The 25,704-nt window shown below is 41.6% G+C and overlaps 3 protein-coding genes across 4 annotated transcripts in view; all 3 read left to right on the top strand.

Moving 5' to 3' along the window:
* The first annotated feature begins 1,029 nt into the window (after positions 1-1,029).
* c14h21orf91 (chromosome 14 C21orf91 homolog) lies at positions 1,030-13,234 on the top strand. Of its 2 annotated transcripts, XM_020709079.1 has the most exons (6): positions 1,030-1,199; positions 3,158-3,291; positions 7,577-7,680; positions 7,756-8,080; positions 9,838-9,900; positions 11,619-13,234. In XM_020709079.1, exons 1-6 carry the CDS (start codon positions 1,045-1,047, stop codon positions 11,813-11,815), a joined length of 978 nt encoding a protein of 325 aa, XP_020564738.1. In that variant the 5' UTR covers positions 1,030-1,044; the 3' UTR covers positions 11,816-13,234. The 2 variants fall into 2 exon arrangements, with proteins under 2 accessions (XP_020564738.1, XP_004076769.2); XM_004076721.3 differs by having other exon boundaries at positions 7,577-8,080.
* A 2,961-nt stretch (positions 13,235-16,195) lies between these two features.
* btg3 (BTG anti-proliferation factor 3) lies at positions 16,196-21,153 on the top strand. Its single transcript, XM_004076637.4, has 5 exons — positions 16,196-16,298; positions 17,754-17,960; positions 18,062-18,199; positions 19,635-19,821; positions 19,893-21,153. Exons 2-5 carry the CDS (start codon positions 17,788-17,790, stop codon positions 20,088-20,090), a joined length of 696 nt encoding a protein of 231 aa, XP_004076685.1. The 5' UTR covers positions 16,196-16,298; positions 17,754-17,787; the 3' UTR covers positions 20,091-21,153.
* Positions 21,154-22,586: 1,433 nt separating this feature from the next.
* cxadr (CXADR, Ig-like cell adhesion molecule) overlaps positions 22,587-25,704 on the top strand; it is a 36,398-nt gene continuing 33,280 nt past the window's right edge. Inside the window, exon 1 of the mRNA XM_004076636.4 lies at positions 22,587-22,783. Within this exon, the coding sequence (XP_004076684.1) occupies positions 22,732-22,783 (52 nt within the window). The 5' untranslated portion in view covers positions 22,587-22,731. The remainder of the gene's footprint in view (positions 22,784-25,704) is intronic.

Raw genomic sequence — 25,704 nt, 5'->3', positions numbered from 1 at the left:
TTCCAACAAAACTAGGGGCACTTTAAAAAAACGACATGTATGTATAAAACATTTTTGTGAATATTATTATTATTACCAAATCTGCTTTTTTTTTTGTTTGTAGACCAAATCTAATCATTTGGAAATGTAAAGAGGCGTAATAAATGCAATAACAAGTTAACTGAAAATCAAACCAGAAAGATTTGGATCTTTCACATAAATAAAAAATATAATTGCTTCAAAGCGGTGTACGTGTTTATGTCAATATTGACTTTATTATGAAGGTAGTCATTAGATGGATACATAGCATAGAAGATTTTGAAGTGATTTTCTTTTGCTTTTTGTGGACGGCTCGCACACCTAAAACAGTTACTCTCACACTGACCGTGACCGTCAACGTGATGACGTAACGCACGTCCTGACATATAAACAAGCGCCCTCCAGTGGTGAAAAAAAGCATTACATCCCAGATAGCAGTTAAAAACAAATCCCCTTTTTCAAATTGAGACTGCAAAACAAAAGCTCATAGGTACATCATATATCTTCAGTTAGAGTAGTGCACAGACTAGCTACAATTAGATTATGATGAGTGAAAAAAGTGTGTTAAATTAAAAAACAAGTTGAACTGATGCAGACAGCCGTTTAACCGGATCTTTCGCGGGAATCCCCAGAGCTACATGACCAAAAACAAACAAAACAAATGATACATATCACAGAAAGCTGCTTAAAAATTACGATTGAATTTCTTTGATGTCACCCTCGTCGTGAATCTAAGACGTCAGGTGAACCTCTAAAAGAACAGATTTATAATTTATAAATATAAATATAGTTTTCTAGAAGCAAGCTAATGTTTGGGTGACGACTAAATTTGTCCAAAGCTTAGGGGTGGGAAACGGCCATTGTTGTCACACTCCCGGTCCTATAGTGTAGATTTTGTTCTTTGGTGATATCAATCTGTGTTTATAACGCCTAAAACTTAATCTATAATTATTTTGTGCTGGTTCAATAAACGATGTGTATAGTATTCAACCATCCAGTTAATGCGTCCACCCCTCCTGCACACTAATGGTTCGTTCCGCGTGGACTCCACAGAGATCCTGTAGCTTCTCTGGGTTTAACCGTGACGCTCGGCTCCGTTTATTGCTGGGGAGCCCACAGTGGGCAAGTAAAACCGAAGTGTCAACGCAGAACAAACGGAACGGTAGCCTGTCAGGACAGAGGTAAAAGTGTTTTTAGAATGAACTTTGAAACGTCTCGGGTAATCCCGGTTTTCCTCGTGCTATTCCTGTTTATCAGCGCAGAGTAACGGTCACGAATCGGTCCATGATTCTCGGAGGATGCTATGGAGCTGCTAGCTTAACTTCTCGTTAGCAGGCGTTTGTGGAGCAGCGGAGTACACGGTGGTCTCTGGTCATTTCTACCAGTGTCTGTCAACAGTCCTCGCGGACATCATGTCCACAGAGATAGCGCTGAAAATAAACAACACAAAATTCGCGCACTGACTAGTGACTGAGAGAGACGAGAGAGGCTCTGACTAGAGTGTTTCCATCACAGTGGAAACGGGAACTGAGCCTCAGTTTTGCCCAAGTATCACTTATTGATAAATTTCCACCAAATGCAGACCACTTTGATGCCGTCTTTGTTGGATTTAGGATACCGCAGGTCCTTCTCTGTTTCAAAGTGTGGTTTCTGATTTCTGACCTTGGGGGCTTCCGTAGAACAATCTGCGGCTACAAAGTGAGGAACTGTCCTCGATGTGTCTGTGGGCAATCCCCAAGAAAGACTGAGAAAAGTAGAAAGAATAACTGTTTTTGCATTTCTCCCATCCTTCCACATTCATACTATGTATTTAGTGAGAAGTCTCCGACATGCTCTGATTAGGTTTTATTTGCTTTCTTCATAAAGTTGTATTTAGTGTGTCTTATACCCTGAATGTTCTTTTATTTATGAGATCTGTAATGGAGGTAAATGTAAAGTGAGCATTGCATTGATTGTGTTATGCTGTTTATCACAATGGGATTGCTTGATTAAAGCCAAATGAGTTCTTTTTTTCTTTTTACACTTTTTAAAGCAACAGATTTAGCAAACGTTTTTTGTCTTTTATCAAGTGAGTAGGCTGAGAAAGAAGCTATGACGATCGATTCGACCAACATCCATGTCACAGATGTGAAACTGCAGAATAAAATGCGCATTTGTTTTCCCCTCGCCTTCCATTTTCATGCTCGGAATAAAGAAGTTAAACGCCATGCAAAATCAAGTCATTTTTACACATTAAAGTGATTTGATACTTAAAACAAAGATAAAATTTGAAGGTCAGCGCCTGCATCATTTTTGCATAGTTTAAAAATGTTTTGTTTGTTTTTCAGAAATCTTGAATGTAGTTTTATTCTTCCCTTTAGATACACAGTCATAGAGTGTAACAGTTATTTCCTTACCAGTAAGTAAGACAACTTGACCTCTGAGGCTCCGCCTTTCGCTCCTTGTGGGTGCTACCCATTTCATTTCAATCATCTTTATATCATCTTAATCCTCAGATTATTGGTTCCAGCCTTCCCTTCATTCAGGACCTGTACCTGTCCAGGGTCAGGAAGCAGGCCAAAGACTCCTCTCACCCTAGACACTATCTTTTCACTACCTGCTCCCGTCAGGGCGGCAGTTTCGAACAATGCGCCAAAACCACCAAGTGTGTTATTTCCCCCGACCCGTCACTGTGATGAACGCCTGAGCGGTCACAGAGCACGGAACAGAAACACGAACCTAGAGATGCATCAGGAGGAGCATCAAGCTACTGTGAAAATCATGAAACTCCAAAAAGATAAAGAAGAGTGAAACAACTCACTTAACTCTTAAAGAAGACTTAAAATTAGAAACAAAGATGCTTGTAAAGGTCCTTACTGTTGTGGGACATTCCATTACAGTACATAACTGTATATTATCATCATTATTATAGTACTGGAACTTCATTTACTGTTGAACACGGCTTCTCCTCTGTGAGAACAACTGTTGCTATTTGTTTGGATTAACGTCTCCGTTGATGTCTCCACATTCTATGTGTCGTCTCAAAGCACATTAGACCTTCTTACGTTTCTAAGCAGTCTGTTATTCAATATTAGTTCATAATAAGGTATATTTTTTAGGTTTTGAGTATTTCACCTCCATGCTCTTTTGTTGTCAACAGGACAAACATGGATGAAGAGGAGACATTTGTCAGTATTGATCTGAATGATGACAACATCTGCAGTGTCTGCAAAGAGGAAACAGAAACTGGGACTCTGTCCTTCTGCCACATCTGCTTTGAACTCAGCATTGAAGGTGAGGCGGTGCATCGTGGGAGATCTTTGCAATCATAAACACAAACAAAGAAGAAGTAGTTTAGGTCTTGATTTTCCGTGCTCCTCCTGAACACGCCACGCATCGTATGAGTCCAGGTTCATCTGCTTCCATTCCAGCCGTTTGAATGTTCAAATGGAGCCGCATTGAGTCTGTGGACTGTGTTCTGTTCTGATCATCAGTGTCTTTCGTAGCCTAGCATCTCAAAGAACACCTTCAGCTTAGAGCTTTTCTGATAGCTTCTCCTCAGGAAGGGTGTGTAGTCTATGTATGCGCTGCAGAAAGTCTGTAGGCTCTGCGGCTCTGATCGACTGTTCCATGTTCCCCTCCAGCCCAACAGCTGCTGCTAGAGGTTCTTTTCCTGTTCATCTCCCATCAGCAGCCTATTTTTTGGAGAATAGGGACTCTGAAAAGGCTGGAGATGCTCCCCAGAATACGTTGATGCAATTCATTTCTCAAGACCTCCTGGAATGAAGCAGTCAAACAGAAACTGTGGGAAACTATTCAATTGACATCCTCTAAATGTGACCAGTAATAATAACTGGAAAAAGCAGGACAGAAAACCCTCTAGCTTTCCTTAGACTTTAGCTCAGTGTAGTGTTTTTAATGGTAACATTGTGTGTTTTCGTTGATTTGTAACCACAAAGTTCAGCGAGCTTTGTTTGGAGGTTTAAGAGCAACACACATGTTCAGACTTGTTGACGAAAATGTCAGCTGTCGCCCAGACGCCTGATAACTGAAATCACGTTACACGCACAAACACATCCCACTGACAAAGCCTCTCCAGTACCACAGGGAGCCAATCCGGCCAGTCTCCAGGTGCTTTTGGTCTTCTTCCTGTATTTCACTCAGAGGAGAGGCTGAGATGTTTTCTCCATATTCTGAATATCTTCAACTCCCAGCTCCCCTTTGGTTCAAACAAAGTCTGTGTTCGTTTCAACGTCAGGTTTCATTTCCTGCAGCTGTACAGTAGTCGGGTGCTTGATGGAAATGTGGTAGTTCTGTGCCTCTTGAGTTCATGTGAGCTTTGGTTTCCGTATCTGCATCTGGCGTTCTCTTTAAACTCCCGGAGCCATTGCCGTTAGCCCTTCACGGTCGGAGTTTGCAGTTCTCCATGGCTCTCTCCAATAGTTTTGATTTGAATTTGAAATGGTTTATTTCCAGCAAACAAAGCAAGAATAATGCACACAAAACAATACAACCAGCCGTTATACATTCATAGAAAGACGTGTCAAACTTAGGATAATTGGACAATAAATCAAAGATAGTTTGAAAGGGATTGGAAGGAAGCAAACTTATACAGGTTTTGCCCAATTGTTACACGGTTACAGTTTGGACGTTATAGAAAGTGTAAAAATCTGTATGTTTATGCGCTGATGTGAGTAAAAGTCCAAAGTCAGAGATGCTGTGTGGTGCTGGCAAACGTGTACTGATTAAACAGAAGTCCAGCAGAGCAGCCAAAGTTTCAAAACATGACACACCAGGCTTGTCCTTTTTTAACAGTAAAAGAGACTAGATAATCGGTCATCAGATTTAAAATTGCTGCAGCTTCTGAGCAGGGTTTGATTCCCGACACTAAACTCTTTGGGAGTTCTGCGTTTTTAATGTGTGCAGCCATAAAAGGCAGCAGGGCTAAGCTGCTTAGCTGGAGTCAGCTCTCTGCTCATGCAAAGCTCCACTTCCACCTCAGAAACATACAGATACATTTTTTTTATAGGTGAGTTAGTTGTATTAATGGGGGCTGATCAAATAAAAGCATGGCCTTTGTCTCATAGAAAGCTCAGCGCTGTGTTAGTGAACATGCAGTGACCATTCCTCACACAGGATTTCAGCCATGCAGAAGGATTATTTATGCTGTTCTAATCCACCCAAAAACTGAGTCTGCAGAAGCACTAGAGGTCCAAACCATTCACTGTAGATGAGAACTGGACTGAGTGACCCCTCCCCCTTCACAATGGAAACAGGAAGTACCTGCTGGCTCCAGAAAGCCAAAATCCCATAGACTTTAATAGAGAAATAAACAGCTGTCATTCTATTGGTCAGACTAACTATTCTTGCTCCGATGCCTTTTATTAACGTGTTCTTAATAATCCTAATTTTTTTTCATGATATTTTTTCTGTAGTGCAAGTTATTCACGTCATAAACCGGCCAATCAGATGCCTTGGTCAAAGTAGGTGGTCTTAGGTCCAGTGTTCAAAACGTTTGACCGATTCTCCTGAGCCTGCTTTCAAATGGTAGGGGTGTGGCCTCCCAACAAGCTCACTCCTGATTGGTGAGAGTGGTTGTAATAGAAGTGTTGACTCAGATTGACTCAGACCAATCGCTGCTTATTGGAATGGAACAAAATCAAATGAATGGACTTTATGGGTCATTTACATCAAATTTACAGCATCTTGTGTGCTCTTTAGTGTCTGCTGGATTTTGTAAACAGCAGTTTGCTGGTACCTTGTGTGGTCCAGTGACTGTAATGGTTGTGTAGTCTGTTTGCTGACAAAGCACAAATGCTGACGGGGCAAATCTGCTGACATAAACTTAAAGGTCCACATCAACACCTGGTCTGATGATGTTGCTTCTGCCTGCTGAGAAATGGAGGCCATGAAGAGACTCCAAGCACTCAATTAGCATTTACTTTTGGAGCATGAGTCAGTTTAAAACCTTTACAATGTTAAATATTTGCACATTTTTGTTGGAGCTTCTCTGTAGTATGTGAACTGTATCAGATTAATATGCTTATCTTCAAATCATGTAATGTATTTCTATACAAATATTTCTAAATGTGTCAATTCAAAATTGAATTGAAAGAACCGTGAATCAAACTGATTCTGGAGAGTAGGTGGAGCATCAGAATGGAGCAGAGAGACTTTGGCGTATTTTCAGTTTAACAAATACGCTCCTTTTTAAACGGCATTTTTCATCTGCTCTTAAATTACAACGATTAGAATAACAAAATAGTCAGAAAGTTAATTTGAAGCTTAATTTTCTTTATATATATATATATATATATATATATATATATATATATATATATATATATATATATATATATATATATATATATCCTCTGTTAAGAAAAAAGGATTCAGGAACATGTTAGAAACAACAAAAAACACAATTTTCTATCAAAGTGTTTCTTTAATATAAGGAAACTTAAGAGTACAATGACACTTTATATAGACAATGTCTACAGGTAGGCCTGTGTTCCTTTTATAAAGACTGAGAGATCTGCCATGGTTAACTCTCAGAGGATTTCAACCATCAAACACTTCAAATTATTAGGCTCTGCACTTTTAACTTTTTATGAGGTAAAAGTAAAACAGAATCATGTGTTTTAGATCTGCTATTGACAGACAGGGACAGCTGAGATGACTCCTTATCACACTAGATCATCAGTTCAAAGCCCCCTTTAAGGGTAGATGTCATGGCTACAGCAGAGGAACAGCAGAGGAACAGCAGTGGAACAGCAGAGGAACAGCAGTGGAACAGCAGAGGAACAGCAGTGGAACAGCAGAGGAACAGCAGAGGAACAGCAGAGGAACAGCAGAGGAACAGCAGTGGAACAGCAGAGGAACAGCAGAGGAACAGCAGTGGAACAGCAGTGGAACAGCAGAGGAACAGCACTGTCACACTTTCTGGATCACCTTGACGATGCACAGAGAATGAGGCTTTAATTCTTAAACCAAAAGCAAACAATACAACTGAGTAGAATCCTATTTAAAAGAAAAAACTAGCATCTTAATGTTTTAGTTGACCAGCGGTCCTGGACTGTTAAATCTGGGCTTTTCTTTGGAAAATAGAGATGTTTGTGTTTTAATGAAATGGCTTTGTGTGACGTCCATCCCCTGTTGAAATTGAACACCACCATATTTGATCACAGAATATGTTTTGACTTCTCTAGAGACCTCTTGATATGAACTTTTGCATCCTCACATTTTAAAAACTAGTTTGTTGAAATGACTTGAAAGGACAGATTTGCTCACAGTACGTTTCTGCCTCCTGAAGCTGTGAACTCTGTGCATAATGGGCTTAATATTTGAAATGTGGCTGCTTAAGCCATCATCCTGGCTGTGTCGGTGCTTTGGTGGCTAAGCCCCCGCGCACTAAGCCGCTTTCAGGGAGGTCACTTCCTCCTGGTTAGACCGTCTTCACACCACTTCAGTTTGTTGTGACTGACTAAGCAGGCTAGTCTGATTGTCTTTTTCATCAAGTTCTTCTAGTTTTTCAGCTCTTACTGTTGGACTCATTCAGGCTTGTTGTCTGTTAACGCAGGTGTCTCCACCACTGTACTGTTGCACTCCAAGTCCCTCCGAGGCCACAGAGACTGCTTTGAGAAATGCCATCTCATCGCCAACCAGAAGCTGTCCCATTCCAAGGTCTCCCAAAGTGCCTATGAAGGTCTGAAGCTCGCCTTGAGCCAGAAACTCAACCGCATCATCCGCTTTGCCCAGAACAAAGACGCCGTTTCCTCCAGCGGCTGCACCAAGCGCGGAGCCAGGTTTCTCTGTTACAGCCCGCACGGCGACTGCAAGCTGCTGCCGCAGTCTGAGGCTCAGGTCCCGCGCTACACGCCCCGCTGGGACTGGGCCAAGGCCACAGGCCTGCCCGAATGCACAGAGGGGATGCTGGGAGAGCAGCCTGCAGAGGAGCTGGAGCTCCTGCAGGAGTCCCAGCCTGATGCTTGGAGCAGCGCTGGCAGGACAGATCTGCGCCGTCAGATCCAGTCTTCAGGAGGACAGCTGCAGCATCGGCAGCAACACCACAGCAGAGAGAAATGTGAGCAGAAAGTCATTTTGGAAGAAGAGATTTCTCTTTTTTTTCTGCCTTTTTCTTTGTCTTCTCAGATTTCCTCCCTTTCAGTGGTTCAGGGTGAATCCCAGTTGGAAGTGGAGGGCCTGCAGAGCCTATTAGAGGCCACATCTTTCTCTCTCTCCTTCACTAATCTCATTCAATGCTCCAAAGACACCAGCGGTAATCTGGCAGTAGATGTTTCAAAGTGAAAAAATGAGGAGCAGACTCAGGAGTCATGCCCACGCGGGTCTCCTCCCTCAGAACCCTCCTTTACTTCTAGATCATGGTTTGATCTAACATAGAAGCGTTTCCCGGTGGTCTTTCATGCCATCGCAATCCAAAAAGCTGTGATGTTTTCTAGGACATCGTTTCTGCAGAGCTGAAATAGTTCATCAGAAATTAGCCTCTGTGTTGTGGGCGGGGCTATTTGTGTGGAGTACGGCTGGATCTGAATTCTTCCCATACGTTAGACCTCCAAACTTCAGTTGTCTCTCATCGTGAAACCAGTAAAGAAATGCATTTGTCCTTCATGCACCTGTGTGACGCAGATCACCCTACTGGTGGAGGGATAACTAGTCTTGAGCTACCACTCCTCCATGAAAAAGCATGTTGGACACCACTACAGCTTCAAATGCCCCAACAATTGGAGGGGTAGGGTGAAGCCGTACAGGGGTAGGGGAAGAATTCGGATTCAGCCTAAGGCTGCCCTGACTTCCCATCATCCTTTTGTTTTGCAGTCTCTTCCTCTAGCTTACAGCCCCTCACACCCCCCAACCTAGTGTTAGTGGTGGAACAAAAACTGTGAGCAATATTGGAGATATCCAGCCGTACAGTTTAGATCCAGATTCCAGCTCAGACGAGGAAAACAAAGTCGTACACGGATCTATTTGTCTGCAGGTGGATGCATCAGAATGGAGCAGAGCAGGGAGACTGTGCCCCCCCCTTTCAGTTTTTATGGAACAAATTCAATATTCTTTTTGTCCGTTCCCGTGTCCCGATTTGATTTAATGCTTAATTTTCATTATATTTGTTCTTCATCATCAGAAAAATGCCCCCCCCCCCCCACACCATTTCCCTCAGAGTGGGTCTTTAAGGAGTGCAGAACAGGGATTCTCCATGAGTCCACAGAAATCCAGTCTACCTTCTTTATGTTTCTATGTTCTGCCTTGTACGATGTGATATCTGGAAACAGTTTTCCTCTGTTCTGCATTTCTGCCTTCAGCGTCTCTGCAGGGCTCTTTCACCTTGAGACGGTCCTTGTCCTTGTTTAGTCTGCAATAATTCAGCTGAAGACGTCAGCCTCTGCAAGGCTGAAGCAGAGTTTCTGAAGGTCCCACCAGAACTCCTCCTTTGAAAAAGAAAGAGGCCACACTTTAGCGTGTGTGACGTTTGTTCTCTGCGTTTGACCCATGTCCTGCTATGGCAGCTGTGCTGGGTTAACCCCCTGAATGCTGAGAGTAAAGCAAGAAGGATTTAAACTCACAACCTTCCAATCTCAGGGCAGACAGGTTGAGCTGTTAGGGAAATGTGAGAAATGTTGGCCTCGTGATCGGAGAGTAAAAAGCAGTGCAGTCCTGCAGGAATCTGAGAGGTCTTCATCATGAAGACGCCTGGCATACTTTCCCGTGAACTGGAAACCAAAATGTTACATTTCTACCAAAGAGAAAAAGCTTTAAACGTAAGAGGATGAAATCAAAACTTGCTGTTGAATATGGAATGAAATTGTGGCTTTGTTCTTGCAGTGATCCAGATGAGCACGGATGAGCTCCATCTTCTGAGCAGCCAGCTGCTGAAGCAGATTCAAAGTAAGTTCCCCTCCATTCATCGCCTGTGTCAATCTAAACCCAAAGCTTTGTGTGGCGTTGGTGTGGTGCTCTGTGCCGCACGCGTTCATCATCAGTCTGAAGCTGTCCGCCTCCTGAACACGCTCTCTCATGTCAGAGGAGGCACAGCCGCTGACTTCTGCCCACAAGTAAGACCAACAGTTACAGAAAAGAAGTGGCTTCTTAAAAAATATTGCAGTTGGAGTGTATATTTTTATTCAAAGCAAAAATCATAAGCAGCATTTTTTTCGTAGAGCACTTCTTTTCTGCAGGTTTAGGCTATTCATTTTCATTTAAAACATGTACTTACAGGATTGGACATGAGAAAGGTGGATTACAGCTGCACTCTCCTCCTTTGTCTAAAATGCAGCTGGACACGTGCACGCGCAGCGTGCGCACGTGCCCGTGCAGTTTCACGCCTGCGTGCCTTTTGCTCACCGTCGGGGCCCCTGAGTTATTCTAGAAATAAATGTGCTAAATTAAATCTCCGTCTGCATGAATGTAAACTGTCTAAAAACACTGTTATGCATTTTTTAAAATTTGTATCTCATTCTGTCAGAAATCTTTGATGAGGATGTGAATGTTTGCTGTGCTGATTCAGAAATGACATCATCAGAATCAGAATTACTCTATTGATCCGACGCGTGGGAAATGTGTTCGTTACCATAGCAACTGACATCAGAGGGGAATAACGACTAAGAGTAATCCAGAAAACAAGAACAAAAAGTCATCATCTTCATGTTTTTTTCTCCTCTACTGTTAACCCTTGTGCTATCTTGTAGGGTCAAAGCGACCCCACCCTTACATTGACGTGTTTTCCCTACCATGACAAAGGTGGAGATCACAAATCATTGAAGAAAAAAGGTTCAGCGCGCTGTCTTGTGGGGTCCAGATGACCCCACTCCCAACGTTAACGTGCCTCCGAGGCACGTTAACGTTGGGAGTGGGGTCATCTGGACCCCACAAGATAGCACAAGGGTTAAATCAGTGTCTTCGGGACCCCGTCCACTAGAGATCCAGGGTCTTCCAGACTCACAGAAATGAGTTGGACTTGAATCTAAAAAGCCAAACTTTGTTCCTGCTCCGTTTTTTCATTGGGAGCCCCTCCCTCCCTCCCTCCCTCTCTCCCTCAGTCGGGTCAGGGGCAACAGCACCGTCCAGCATTTAGCCTCTCTGGGTCCAGTTCAAAATGTCACATCGTTCTAAGCGGGTTTTTCCTGCTCAAATCATCGCTGGCCCTGAAGTTTTGAAAGGATGTAGTGACCTTTAAACATCACCTTCGTGAAAAGGATTTTTAAAAAACCACAAACCCCAAAATGCTGCTCTCTTCTCTTTCTGCTGCATTTATTTTTAAATAGTTATTCCTTCTGCTCTGAGCACCAGTTATTGACCCTGTATTAACAGATAATGTGGCAGAAATCCTTTTTTCAAGGAACAGATTATAGTTGATGTGAGGTCATGTTGAGGCCTGAATGTTTGGATGTTTTCAGCATAAAACATGCGTCGGCTTTTTGTTTGAAATGCTTCTCTTGTCTTAATGTTTGACATCAGTGCTTCTTCACTGTATGAAGGATCTATGAGGAGTCTGCGCCTCGTTGTCTTAATGCTCCCTCGGAAATCCACATGGCAGAGTCTTTCAGGCGTCCTTTCGTTTGGGGACGAAATGAATGAAAGTGCTGACTCGGCCCTTTTCCTTCCAGATGTTTTCGAGCAGCTGACGGCGGCGGTGCAGGAGAAGGACGCCTTGGCATCGGAGCTGCGTGTGCGTCACATCGCCATTGAGCAGCTGTTCAAGAACTGTGCCAAAGTGCCCTGGCTGCAGATAAGCAGAGCGGGCTTTAAGGCTGGCGGCAGCAGCAGCAGCAGCAGCAGCAGCAGCAGCTGTCCTGTGGAGTGACGGCAGAGGAAACTCACTGCTGGAACCTAAGGGTGCAGATCAGTCAGGAGACTTTTGCCGCTCTGTGATGGACCGCATGGGCTTCACACACAGTCTGTGTTTCTAGCTGCAGTGGTGACACAAGGATTTCTGGGGGTTTGCTCAGGCCTGATCCCCATACATCCCATAATCATGTAGAGGGTGTGAACATCCACTTAATGGACATTTTTCTTTCAGAAGACTTTTCAGTCTTTTTCTCCTACCACCCTCAGAGCACAACAGAAGGCGGATTATATAGGCGTCTCTTATAGCTGTAAGTTTGGACTTTGTATCCATTTCATTGAACTTGAGGTGTGATTTTACCCATCATCCCACCATCAATCTTGAGCTGTCCTTCACATTTTCAGACAGGACTTTTGCAGATGATGGTTCGCTGTTTTACTTTTAAAGACAAAGTTTCATTTTAAACTATACACTAGCATGCCGCCTTCATGCTGCTCTGATTGGACTTGGTTAACGAATGAAACGTCTTCGTCTCTGGCTCTGTTGTGTTTTAGCAGGAGAATATTTGAAACCAAAATATGAATGAAATGTAGAAAGTGTGCGTTGAAAGAAAGGAGCAGATCGGACTTTGAAGCAATAGTGGAGCCATCGTCTACGGCTTCACGCTCCCCTTTTATGGTAAAAATGAGGAAGAGGAGAACCTTTCTGTCAAACCAAAGTGTGTATTTATTGTGTCTTCTCCCCTCATCACAGTCAGGCATGAACCGGTGCGTTGTGTGTTTGCTGAAATGCTTTGTTGGATGAAGCTGTAGTCTGTCCTCCTTCTCCTCCTCTTCCTCGTCTTTCATGGTCCTGGTTTGCAGCTGCCCGCTCTCCCGTTTCCATGTGGGAGTGTGGGCCTGATGTCAAAGCAATACAGGAAGACGGTCTGCCACTGTGCCTATGGGAGGAAGATGTTAGAATCCTATGCAAGATCTAAATCCGCCTTAATGAAGAGTTGCTGGGACTGAGGTGTTAGAAGTTGCGTAAGCAGGGACATGTTGAAGTGGTGTCGTGTTTAGAAATGCTTGGCATTGTTTGGATAACTAGTTCTCTTTGTAAGAGAGTAGATGCATTTAGCCCATTTTAGGGGTTTCAGAGAGGTTTGACTCCATTCCAACTTTTCATTATTCTATTTATATGTTTTCAGTGAGTTTGAGGGTTTCCAAAAACTGACTTTGTGGGTTCCGGAGAACCTTTGTTCATGTCTGGGATGTCTGCTTTGGCTTTTTTTTTTGTGTGAGCTTTAACTGAAGATGCAAGCATCAATGTTACATTTGACCCTTCAGTGCTTTGTTTAGGTTGTTTTGCTGTTTCTGTATTGATTTTACTGACTGTGAACTCTGTGAGAATGTCACATTTTCTCATTTCTTAATAAAAAAATGATCATTTTTACAATCCGTCTGTGATGTTCTGGAGCTTCAAGTGACCAAACCACATTTGCTGATGATGAGCAAATGGAAAAAAAACCTTTCTTTTAGATTTGACTATTTGAAAATATAGTTTTGCATAAAAAAAAATGCCTACAACATCCAAATCAAATCAATCTTTATTTTTTTAAATTTACATTTCATGCTTTACAGTTGGAAAACAAACCAAACTAGAAGTTGCTGCATTTCCAGAAGAAAATGCAGAGTTGAATGAAACTTAATGGGTAATAATTATCAAAAATATATAAAATAAAGAAAGAAATGATCAAAGTTGACCTTTAGAGTGAAAACAGCACAATATAAAAAAATGTTTGTGAAAAATGCCAGCACCGGGTATCGAACCAGCGAGCTTCAGCACCAAGGATTCCCCGTGTGTTTCAATGGAAACAACAATCCTGGAATATCTTGAAAAGTTCAAAGTTTTGAAGGAACAAAAGTCATAGCTGGAAAAAGCTGAAAGAGACGAACATTTTAACAGTTGAATGGTTAAAATAGCTGAAAGATTTTAGGAGTTAAGCGCCAAAAAATGGGGGAAAATACTGAAATAGAGAAAGAGAAACAGGAAAACAATGGGTTAAATGCTTTAATGCATTCAACCAATTCAAAATTGAAATTTAAAACAACCCAGCCCTTAGACCTCCCCCCTTCCCTCCACTGACACATACACCCCATGACCCCACACACGAGGAATACTTCATGATTTCTTTAAAAAAAAGAACCCTAAGGCTTGCTTCTGCTGTGTAAAAACAGGATATTCGTACCTGGAGCCCGCTCAGCCACAGGAACATTGCCCCAACTGCCCCCTGAGGGGGCTAGCACCAAGGCAGCCAGCAACCCTGCACAAAGGACCCCCATTAGGTAACACTGGGGCTAAATCACTGCAAGAAAATTCAAATTAGATACATAGAATGTATTCAAATAAAGGATATTGAAAGGAAATACATCAAAAATAAAAAAACAAATAAGATTATCTAAAAACCGTGTTAAAAGGGTGGTCTCTGGCAGGCCGGTCCAGAGGTGAGGACCACAGGGGTTTGGGTCCTCACCTCTGGACTAGCTAAAGGCCTACTGCTGGGGGGGCTCATGGTCAGCGAGGGCTCATACTTTAAAAGCAAATCAGTGAGATGAGAAGCCCATCAAAACATTTATAAACCATTAAAAGAAAAGAAGATTACAACAAAAAGTTTGTAAGATGTTAGGACCTTAGTGGCCTCCCTGCGTGTCCAATACTCCCTTCGCTGCCCCCCCCCTCATGTCTCTGTTTGTAGACCTGAACAGACAAAGAACAAATGAGTTTAGTTTTTCAGAATAGAATACAAGGAAGTAGACTGAAAGAGCATGAGAAGGAGGCTGCACCACATGTTGAAAGAGGCCAGTCTTTTCCTGTGTGGACACCATTACTGTTGGCTAAGAGCTCTTCGTGTGGTTGGGGTTGGAGCTCCAGTGGACGCCTGAGTTATACAAGGAAAAAACAGGAAGACCACATCCTGTGGAGCACCGAACCAACAGGTGGTTTTGGTCAACAGCAATCCAGGTCAGAAGACGTGGATTCACTGCCATGAAGGCTGAGGATCCACTCCAATGAAAATTGTGTTTTTGGTGTTTTTTTTAAACATGTGGTTCCGCTGATTGATCTCAAATCTCAAAATTGCTTTTCTGAGTATTTCTTTGTTCAAATTGTTGTGAATCGAGAGCAGAAGAAAAAATGTCATTAAAAAAAAACTTGTAAGCGTGACAAGCCACCAGCTCCCTGCTCCGCTCCATTCTGATGCATCCATTTGTACATGAATAGATCCATACGTTTTCATTTCCTCCACCATGCTGGCATCTGGCTCAGAACTAGACGGACAGATGGCTCCAATATTAGCAAAGAGCTCTCGGTAACAGAGAGGTGAGGGGGCCTAGGGTTGGTCTGTGCAGATGATCCCGCCCACAACTCAGAGGTGAATTTCTAACAAACTCCTGCCACTCTGCAGAAACTATGTCCTAGAAAACACACAGGTTTTTAGATTTTGCCTAAAAACAACACAATCTTAAATAAAATACCACTGGGAACCCTTTAACACTAAATTGAAAGATGATCAGAGTTGGACTTCATCTTGGAGTAGATAGAGCTGGAAGATGTGAGACGTCAGAACTGATAAAGGCCCCTAAATAAATAATAGAGAGGGCAGCTTCAATCCCCATGTGCTTGGAAGGTAATCTGGAGAAGTTCCAAAAATTCTGAACCTGTGGATCCATGAGCAGACGAACTAAGTGCTTCAATGTTCCCATTACTTGGGTGATGAAGCAGCTGGACTGAAGTTCTGTCTGTTCCTGGGAACAGAACCATGCAGGATGTTTTCCTATGTGAATGACCCCTCCACAAACTGAGTGCGTAAAAAGCATTCAGCAGCAAAGGCTTTCAAAAGGCTACAGTGGTTGGAAACTTGATATTTGTGTTTACTGCAGGTGTATTTCAGGTTCAATATCTGTGCAATTTGAAGGAAAGCATGTGAATCTGACTGCTGTTGATATAAAAAGGATGTCGTGCGCCATCTTGTGGATTAAAGTTGCACTGCACACTTGGATTGAACACACTTTGAAGCTCTATTTTTCATTTCAGTTCAATTTTCTTTAATTCAAACACAAATGAAAATAAACACAATAGTTTATAACATACATGTAAAACAAGACAGTGTGCTCGAAGTTTTAGCCAGTCTAGATTCAACAGGCTAAAATGTGATATGTTACAACGAGTGTTTTCATAAAAAAACTGATCTTTTTTTTTTCTTTTTTTGCATCAAAAATAATATTAAACCAATTTAATATTGTTGATTTTTGGACATTAAGCAGGAAATGCATGCCTTACAACGCGAGTCATAACACTTACTACTATGAGGCAGTCCAGGCATTGACCAATGACAGAGCGGCTAGGCTGACTCCTGTCCAATGAAAATCTTTGTGGGCGGGGCAAAGAAAATGTTTTTCTCTTGCGAATTTCTGCTCATTTGGTTCAGGCTCACGCTGCTGTGTAATCATATGACGAAGTGGTAAGTTGTATGGGGATTCATTTCTTCCACTCGCTCTATTGTACTTTTACTAAAAACTTTATTAAAAATAAAAAAGTCATTTTATTGCTTAGGCCCAGTGTGCTGATTTACAATTTACAAAAACACAGCGGGGATTCATCATTCGGGTAATGTTAGCAACATGAGGCTGTTAGCTACAACATAACAACTATTCGCTGAATAAAAACATTTTTTTTATTTAGAAACATGTTTTTTTGTGTGTCATATGAGTACAAAAGCTTTCCTTTAATTAATTCCGGTTATATTTTTTGCGCCTTTTTTGGGGGGGCCCTCGTTGTTTTATAGCCCCCATCCTTTAAGCTAGCTGGCTAAACACAGTAGCCGTTGTTGTTGTGGAGTTTGGATGCGCGTGGATGAGCGGAACTTGTGCGTCATCGCCTCAAAACCCGCTTTTCTGGGAAGCGGTTTTTTTTTTTCGTGCCAGACGATCGTAAACATTAAATATTGTCTAAATTACTTTTTCTTTTCTGTAAAGAATTTCTGCATTGGTGAACGGCGTGTTTGCTACGTGCTCTGCAGCACGTCAACAACAACAGAATTCAGGTTTCACACCAACAACATTTTCTTTGGGTTTTCACGTGTTTTGAACGGTTTTGTTTTAAAATTTTAAGGCGTTTGTCTAGACACGGTGCTGTTTTTAATATTAAAATCTAATATTTAACAGTGGAGGTTAATAGAAACCTGATTTTAATCCAATACAGCTCAGGTTTTATGAGCAGCCGCGTTAACGCCTATTTATAGAAAGAAACGGCATAGATAGTAGTGGATTTTATTCTGGTCCCACAGTTGGTGTTGCCAAAAAATATTGTAAGAATTTTATTTTATTTTTATTTATTTGACTTGGTTGCTTTCCGTTTATGAGGAAAGGACTTTTACTTTTGTAAACGCTGCCTTATTTCATTCTTCAGATTTATTTCTCATATAATTTATTGACACGTTCTTCATCAAAGTCCCACTTCAACCATCCCAGTGGTGATTATAATGGTTTTAGAAAAAAGGAGATAAAACAAAAACCCTAACCCCCTGTGTGGTTTTCTAAGACATAGTTTCTGCAGAGCTGCAGTTTATCAGAAATTTGCCTTTGAGTTGTAGGCTGGACTGCTGGCGTGGAGTAAACCCACCCCCCCTTCCCATCATCTCTTTGTTTACACAATCTTTGTTGCTAGCTTACAGCCTCCTCACAACTCCAACCTAACATGAGCGGTACAACAACAAAAAAAAAGATTTTAATAGAGTTTAATATGAATTCTCTTTAAAAATGTCCTCCATCATGAGAAAAATACTACAAGAACACCTTAAACAGTTTTCACTTGAGTGGCTCTTTAAATGGTGAATGTTTGGTTGGTGCTGTGGGCTGAAACCAGGTTGAAAGTGTATGAATGTCATCCGTCTGACCAAAGGTGTGTTACCTTCCAGGACTTAAAGGAGCGTGATGAAACACATTTGAAATATGAGGCGGGAGATCGCAGCTGTGGTGTTTTTTCTAAAGAGGCTTGTGAAAAGGGAGGGGAAGTTGGAATCCCAGCAGATTGAGCGGTTTGCTGAGAGGCTGGCTGTTGCCCTGCAGGAGAAGTTTAAGGGGCACTGGTACCCAGAAAACCCCACAAAGGGACAGGCATACAGGTGAGCAGCGCCCTTTCATCTGTCCGTTCTAAAACATTTAGCGGCTTTGGGTGAAGATGGGCGATGGGGGATTGATTTATGATGAACGTTTTGGTTGTCAGGTGCATTCGGGTTAACAGGTTTCACAAGGAGGAACCAGAACTTCTCCGGGCCTGCAGAGAGAGTGGCTTTCCCTTCAGTGACCTGAGGCTCCCGTGTGAACTCACTCTGTGGGTGGACCCTGGAGAGGTTTGCTGCAGGTGAGGGTTTCTGGCTTTTATTTTCTGGTAGAGTTCTTGCCTTGTGTTGACATTTGGAACAGAGTTTAGAGAAACAAGGCTCACATTTTGGCCAAATGAATGTTTTCTTTCTATTTTCTGTTTCGTTTTAAAAATGACTTCAAAATGTTTGACCTTTTAAAAGTCGTTTCACAGTAAGACACTTAATTGTTTCTGATCTGGTAGAACGTAACAAATGTGTTTATAAAAAAAAAATCATTTTTATGGATTCTATGAAATGTATTTCATCTGGCAATACTTGAATCCATTTAAAAAGCTGCAAAAACGATATTTAATTATTTATTTATTAGCAAATATTTCGTTTAGCATCTGACTTTTGTTTTCCGCTAAAACCCTCGACCGTTAGTTGGCGTCAGCAGACCAGACCAAGCAGCTCTTCACCTACACCTGAAGATCTCTTGACAATCATCTCATTCAATTTCACTTTCAATTTTATTTATATAGCCCAAAATTTACAACAAATGTCCTCTCAATGGGTTTCATGCTGGGTGTTTGTAATAAACATAAATAGTATAGAACATAAAGTCACAGAATTCAATAGGTAATGGCTAAAAGACTAAACTAAACTGGGCTCATGGTAGATGTTCACTCATTGGGCTACAGCCCTCAGTGACACACATTTACAACTTAGTTTTAACTAGAGATGGGTACCAAGTGGCACCGGTACCGCAGAATTCACAACAACCGGTACCATAGAAAAACTCGGATTGGTACTTTGTTTCAGACGTGTATTCAATGTGCGATTAGCCAATCATTTGACCTTTCCAGTGAAAGTGGGCGGGCTCACATAGGAAGGAGTGAGGCTTTGAAGATGTGTGCACTGTGTGAAGCTTCAGTCAAAGCCAGCAAAAGTTTGGATGTACTTCACAACAACAGACTCCAATACTCCAACCTGACGGCTAACAGTGGTCTGACAAAGGGCTGTCGCCCTGGCGACGAGCGCTGAAATGTGTGGGTTTTTTTCAGTCCAATACAGGAAATGAAGCGTTCTAAGCCCTTTCTTCTACAACCCTATTGGCTAAAGCGCATGAACCTTTTTTATACTGACAAATATTTAGCAGTGGAAAAGTTGAGTTTTGAAAAAAATATTTACCAAAAGAAAAGCACCATGACTTTGCTTGGGTAAAAGCAACTGGTATGTGAGGTGCAATTGCAGTGTTTAATGCTCTCATAATTAAATAAAATGTTTGACCATTTTAATCACACAAAGGTGTATTCTGACCATGTTTTTCAAATTCATACTTTTTTTTTTAATAAACTGCATCTCTGCTGCAGCTTGGAATATATCCAGATAAATATCAGGTTGTGACGTGTGCATCGTGATGCGTATTGTACTGCCAGACAACACCCAGCCCCAATTTAGCTGTTTCCCTTCACGCTCTCTTTCACCTGCTAGGTATGGAGAGCAGAATGCCTGCTTCTCAGTTGCAACCTTTTCCAGTGACAACGAGGACGACAGAGACGTGGCAAAAAAGGTGACCAGTGCTCTGGAGAGGGTCACGTCAGACTACCACTCAGGTTCTTCCTCTGATGAGGAGAGCACACGGAGCTCCCCGCTCTCCAGCAGCCACAGGCCTCATCAGGTACCATGATGCACTTTGATTTTTTGGTTTTGGGTTCGTCTGTTGATCCTGATCCTGTTTTTGTTTTCCAGACGATGAACCTGGCTGCTCCTGCGTGGCACCATAAGAAGATAGCTGTGGGCAAATGCCTAACACTCCCTCAGCATCACTACGGCTACCGGCCGGCTAGGAGGCCCCCCCACGGCGCGAGACGCGGCCTTTGGGTCCCCCCCGTCTATGGAAACGGCCCTGCATACTGGGACGCCGATCACAGATTGACACACTGTTAAATACAAATCCTGGTGCTTATTATTCACACTGGAGACGACTTTTAAAGGATGACCAACTTTTTTATATTCCTAATATTTTTTTATTAACTTAAATATTTTTAAAGGTCTTTTTGCACTTTAGAAATTTTTGTTGTAGTTTGAATCGACGGTCAAATTAGGCTGAAATTGGATGACTAAACTGTACTGTACTTCATAGCATAGCTGCACAAATATTTTATTTATTCTCTGAAAAATCATTAGGCAGATAGTATTCAAGTCAAGTTTTTTTTAAACCTTTGAAAAAAAATGTTTGTTTGCTCTATAAATATTCCCTCAAATATTGCAGTTGACCTGCAGTGGTTGAAAACTAAAATAACGGGTGATTTATAACGGGTAGTTCTTCACTTTGCGGTTTTGTGGTTGAAGTCACATTCCACCAGGTTGTTGTAAGTTACGGTTTGATGCATGATAGTGGCGTTTTGTTTTTTTTCCACATAAAAACAGCTGATCTGATGTGGACGGAACACAGAGGTTGTGTTTTTTGCAGCTGGTCATGATCGATTTTGAAATGTTTATTGGCAATTTTGCCAAATTTATAAATGTTCTTTTAATGTTTGGTTGTTTAAAAAAAAGGTTGGGTTAGAATTAGAATTTTTTTTTGTGTGTGTGTACTATCTGCCAGTGTTTTATTTCATAATCTGTAGGTGGAAAGTGTTTTTAGGAGGACTGACTTTCATTTTGATATATCTTTGTCATAGTTGTGTACCAGACTCACTTTTGTGTCAAAATGTATTCGAAATATATTTACCCTCTTCTCTTATTCCTTCAAAGAACATGATTTGGTGTCAGTGCATCACGTTCATCCACCAGCCTCACATCTGGTTTGTATTGTTCTATAGCTGGAAAAATATTGCTGACATCAAGTCATGGCTCTGATCTCTGCTGATTTTTAGAACATAATTATTATCCTGTGGCGATCCTCAAACATTTAGCAGCGAAAGATGAATGTTGATTATTTATCTGATAAAAATTACATCATTTTTTTAGGAAATAAAAGAAATAAAGTTGTAACTGTTCACATCAATGACTAAAAATCTCAAATGATCGACAGCTCTGCTCTTTTACACCACCAGGTGTCGTTTAAACAGAACTTCTATGAATCAGAATTCAAGACCAGCCATCAAATGGTTTTCTGGTACATTTGCAGACAAAATTGATGGCGTGTTGTGCGACACGCTGAGAATGGACCACAAAAAGAGATTCAGTGTAAAGACCACAGACCCTTTCCAAAAAATATCATGGAAAAGTGTATTCATTTCCATAATTCCATCCAAAACATTCTTCCTTCATTGAATCCAGATTCAGGGCCCTCTGTTTCATTGGTTTTAAGCATTTATTTGTGGTTCCAGCTCATGAAACCCACAAAAACAGGATTCCAGAAAATTTGAATACTGTGGAGAAATCTGCACAAATATGAGATTCACAGTAAGTTTGGTAAAAAAAAATTATTTAGATATCATTCGGTTATAAATGCAAAGTTTTCCAATTTCCAAAATATTTTCATTAAAAAGGTCATTTGCCTTTCCTTATAAGGGTTTGAAGAATGCAGGCCAAACGGCTTTCTTTGCAAAGAGTTTGGACAACCCTTACAGGGAAACATGGAGGAAGCCTAGTCATGGTCAGGGCTCCATCCTGCATCTAGTTATACGTGTCCTGAAATATTATCATGGCTCTCTGGAGTGAAATGTTCTTACTTTTAAATAAAGTACCAACACAGGACTTAGAGCACTCACAGTTAAATCACCTAAGAATAGCTGAAGGCAAACCATGAGGGATTTGTTACTTAGGTGGCGTTCCTCATCTAAAACCTGCAGAACATCTGCGAAGGAAGCTGAAACATGCCGTCTGGAAGAGGCCTCCTTCCATCTTGAGACAGCTGGAGTGGACCAAAAATACCTGGTAACAGGTGCAGAAGTCTCTGTCTGACAGTCACAGAAATGGTTTGATTGCCTCTAAAGGTCATGTAACTCAATATAAAGTGACCGTGGCTACACTGCTGTACTAACAGCAGTAAACACGACAATAATACAAAAATCCCTTTTTGCAGTTTGACTGCAGCATTTAAAGAATTTAGCAAAGCAAGCATGACTTTATTCTCATAGGAAGCTGCTGAGCGGCAAATCTCTGTAGAGGAGATAACTGATGACACCTCAGATTCATGGAAAATCCTCAAGAGAGTCTTCTCAGAAAAAAATGTGGATTCGTCCTACCCATAATTAAAACAATGGTGTACTATTATGAGTCTCATTTCAATAGTCTAAATGTTCACTGGTGATGGAAAAACAAGGCCGTATTTTCTTTCTTAAGGCTAAACAAATGAATAAAATACGTCAAAAACGCGTTATTTGTCATTTATTTATGATAGAAAGTAATTTGATCTGATTGATAATGTGTCCGCTCTCACCAGCAGGGGGCGTCCGTCCGTCTATTACCAGGCCGTGTGTCACGTGACCGCCTCGGGCGCTCCGCTGTGCACCTGCAAGAAGAGCGGCTGGAGGAGGAGTGCAGTTTGGATGCTTCTGGGCTCGCGTCCGTGCTGGTGTTTTCCACAAGTTCCTCCGTAGAAGTTTTGGAAAGTGTTGCCGACATAAATTCCGCAGAGATGGCGCCTTCGACCCTGTGTCTGTGCGTGTTACAGCTGAGCCTGCTGGCAGGTAAGTTTCCAACGGCGGACTTGATGAATTTTTCAGTCAAACGGTGACGGTCAGTGCGGTATCATCGCGTTAGCCGCTCACGTCTCGTCGTTCCTTTTGTTAAAAACACGTAGAACTTTGGGTTGTTTTTACATCACTCGTAACAAAATAAGGTACATCTTTGCTATAATCTAATAAAATCATTCTGTAATATTGTAGAAATGTCTCTAAAGGGGAAGTTTAATCCTAGGTCAGTTTTGGCTAGCAAAAACAACAGAGTCGTCGTACGGTTGTGGATCGAAGCGGCCACAAACTAAGTTGAGGCAACTTGAGCCCCAGGTTTTCATCCTCATTAAACTACTCCAAATGTTTTCCACCTCTTTAAGAAACCGAACCGTTCATTTCGTTATTAATCTGAATGAACATGTATTCGATAAGGGAGCGAGAAGGGTTTGGTTCGCTCCCCCGGTGGACTTTCACACCGTCCCCGGTTGCGGTTCGGCATCCTTTAAAGCTCCAGGAGCCTTCAGGAACAGGCTCTCAGCGTCGGAAAATAGCGTATCGAGCGGCGGTAGAACAATGGATTGACCTGCTCTTAAACCTGTAGCTTCTTGGCTTCAAAGTTCTGACTTTTCTTCTCATCTGCTTACAGTTTAAGCTCCTCCGTTTGGAAGCAGACTCTCTAATAAAACACTTTAAGGCTTTTGGGGCTTTACTTTTAGTTTGTACTAATTTTTTTTTAATTAATATGAATGGTCTCGACCAAGTCAAGTGGTACGCTCCAGTTTGTTCAAATCTTGTGATTTTTAAACGGCAATAGAAAAGAAGTGAGTTTGTAATTGGATTTTCTGGTTTGTTTTCCTCAGCTTGGACTAAATGTGTTTGAGATATAATTGAATTATGTAGAGGAAGGGTGTGTCCGCTCTGCACTGGAATTTAGACTGAAACTCCAAGGTCACTCCTCCCACTCTGAATAATAGTCATGAAACTTAAGCTGTAAAAATATGGCTCTGGTTTACAGTGACGGTCGGCGATGGTTGATAACACATTTTCCCAGGTTTTAAGGAGGAAGATAAAGCCCATTTGTCCATAAATAAGTGTGTCTGGACTGACTGCTTGAGGACATCTCTGCATGTAGATGTTGATCTTGTTGAGTGTGATATCTGTTGTGTGCTTTATCTTTCTTTTTGTCTCATCATTCTCAGTGTTGTGGGCCACACAGCTCATTAGCATTTTAATAGCACAGTGGTCTAGTTTTTGGAGTGCAGTTCCACTTCAGCACACAGGAACAGTGACTGCCAGCATTCTTTCAACTGAGGAACACATCAGTGTTCAAACCTTTCTTTAATAGTAAAGTAATTAATGCCAGAATAGCAAGTACTTCTGCTCCATTTTTCTTGTTTGGCTGCTTTGTGTGGAGGATTGAATGAATTTGACTTGTTGAGCACTTCTCTTTTTTGGAAGTCCATTGTTTTCTCCCTGTTCTTTTCTGGTGACATTGTCTGATCGGAGAGAGTTTGAAAGCTCCTATTACAATAAAATAGATATTTTCTCCTGCTGCCCCTTAACTTGTTGAATCATAATGTTGAGAGGTTTTTCCCAAAGTATTTGCTTCTTTTTTATGGGAAAGCTTTGATCAAATTAATGAATACTACGTTCCAGCAGAATTTTACAAAATCATACAACAAACATCTCCTAATTTCATGTCCAACATCGTCCTTATTATGAAACCTCATCATCCGGTGTCCTGGTTGTTTTTCTTTGTTTCTATTGACTGTAAATACAATGGACAGCTTCTCCCTTCTCATGTTCCCCAATAGGAAGTACTGTTGCTTACCGATATGGGCGCCGCCATGTTGAAACCAGTCGACAGTGATTGGTCCGATTCGCTCTGAGTCATCGTATCTATAGCAACTACTGTCGCCATGACTCAGAGCAACTCGGAGCAATCACTGACTGGTTTGGAATATATGACTGGTTTCAACATGGTGGCGCTCGTTTCGGGAAGGTGTTTTTGTCTCATTGGGCTAGAGGTGGCGGTAAGGCATTTTCTATGGGCAGCGTCACACCTCGATTCATCCATTGTTTTGACAGTCTGTTTCCAAAGCTGAGTAGATATTGACCATTTTTGCCTCTTTTGCTTGCTCCAGTTTCTAGTTTTTCTGTGTTTTGACTTGAAATGTTGTCACTGCTTAGCTTGAAACATTTTTGGGAACTTGTTGAGCTGGTCACAAAGAGAAACAGCTGACTTTGTTTCCATGAAACATTACTCAGCGTGAAATGCATGATGGGAAGACGCTGAGCCTAATGTCTCTGTCCTTGAGTGTGTTTATCTCTCTGAGCACGCACAATTTTTAAAAAAACTTAATCTGAATATGGAAACCGTTACAGGATAATGGCTGTTGTCGTTCATGGATATGCTATCTTGTTGGTTCTATCACAGCTGATTAATGAATGATAGTTTTACATATATTCAAAAAAAATTCTTTTCAAATAGCCAGATGTTTAAAACCGAGCTACAGCATCTGTTCTCATGAGAATTAGTTGTTGTTGTTTTAATTTTGTTCTTCATGAGAATTTTAATCCAGTCTTTGTACTTAGTTAGGTACACTCTAAGATTTCAAATCAACCCAAGTTTGTGATTGTGTTAAAGACCCACTCTGATGAAAATTGTGTTTTTGATGTTTTTAACATGTTCTTGTGAGGTAGAAAATATGCCGTGAGCCACAAGATCCATTCTGATGCATTTACTGTCAGACAAATAGATCCGTGTACGTCTTTGTTTTCCTCGTCTGAGCCGGAATCTAGATCTAAACTGTACGGATGGATAGATCCTGTACTGCTCGCTTTTTTTGTTGCAGTGATAATGTTAGGTTTGGGGGTGTGATGGGCTGTAAGCTAGTGTCAGGGGGTGTAAATAGAGCTCTCAGTAACAGGAATGA

Source organism: Oryzias latipes, chromosome 14 (assembly GCF_002234675.1).
Source record: "Oryzias latipes chromosome 14, ASM223467v1".
Taxonomy (NCBI): domain Eukaryota; kingdom Metazoa; phylum Chordata; class Actinopteri; order Beloniformes; family Adrianichthyidae; genus Oryzias; species Oryzias latipes.
This window is presented reverse-complemented; position numbering and strand designations above follow the sequence as displayed.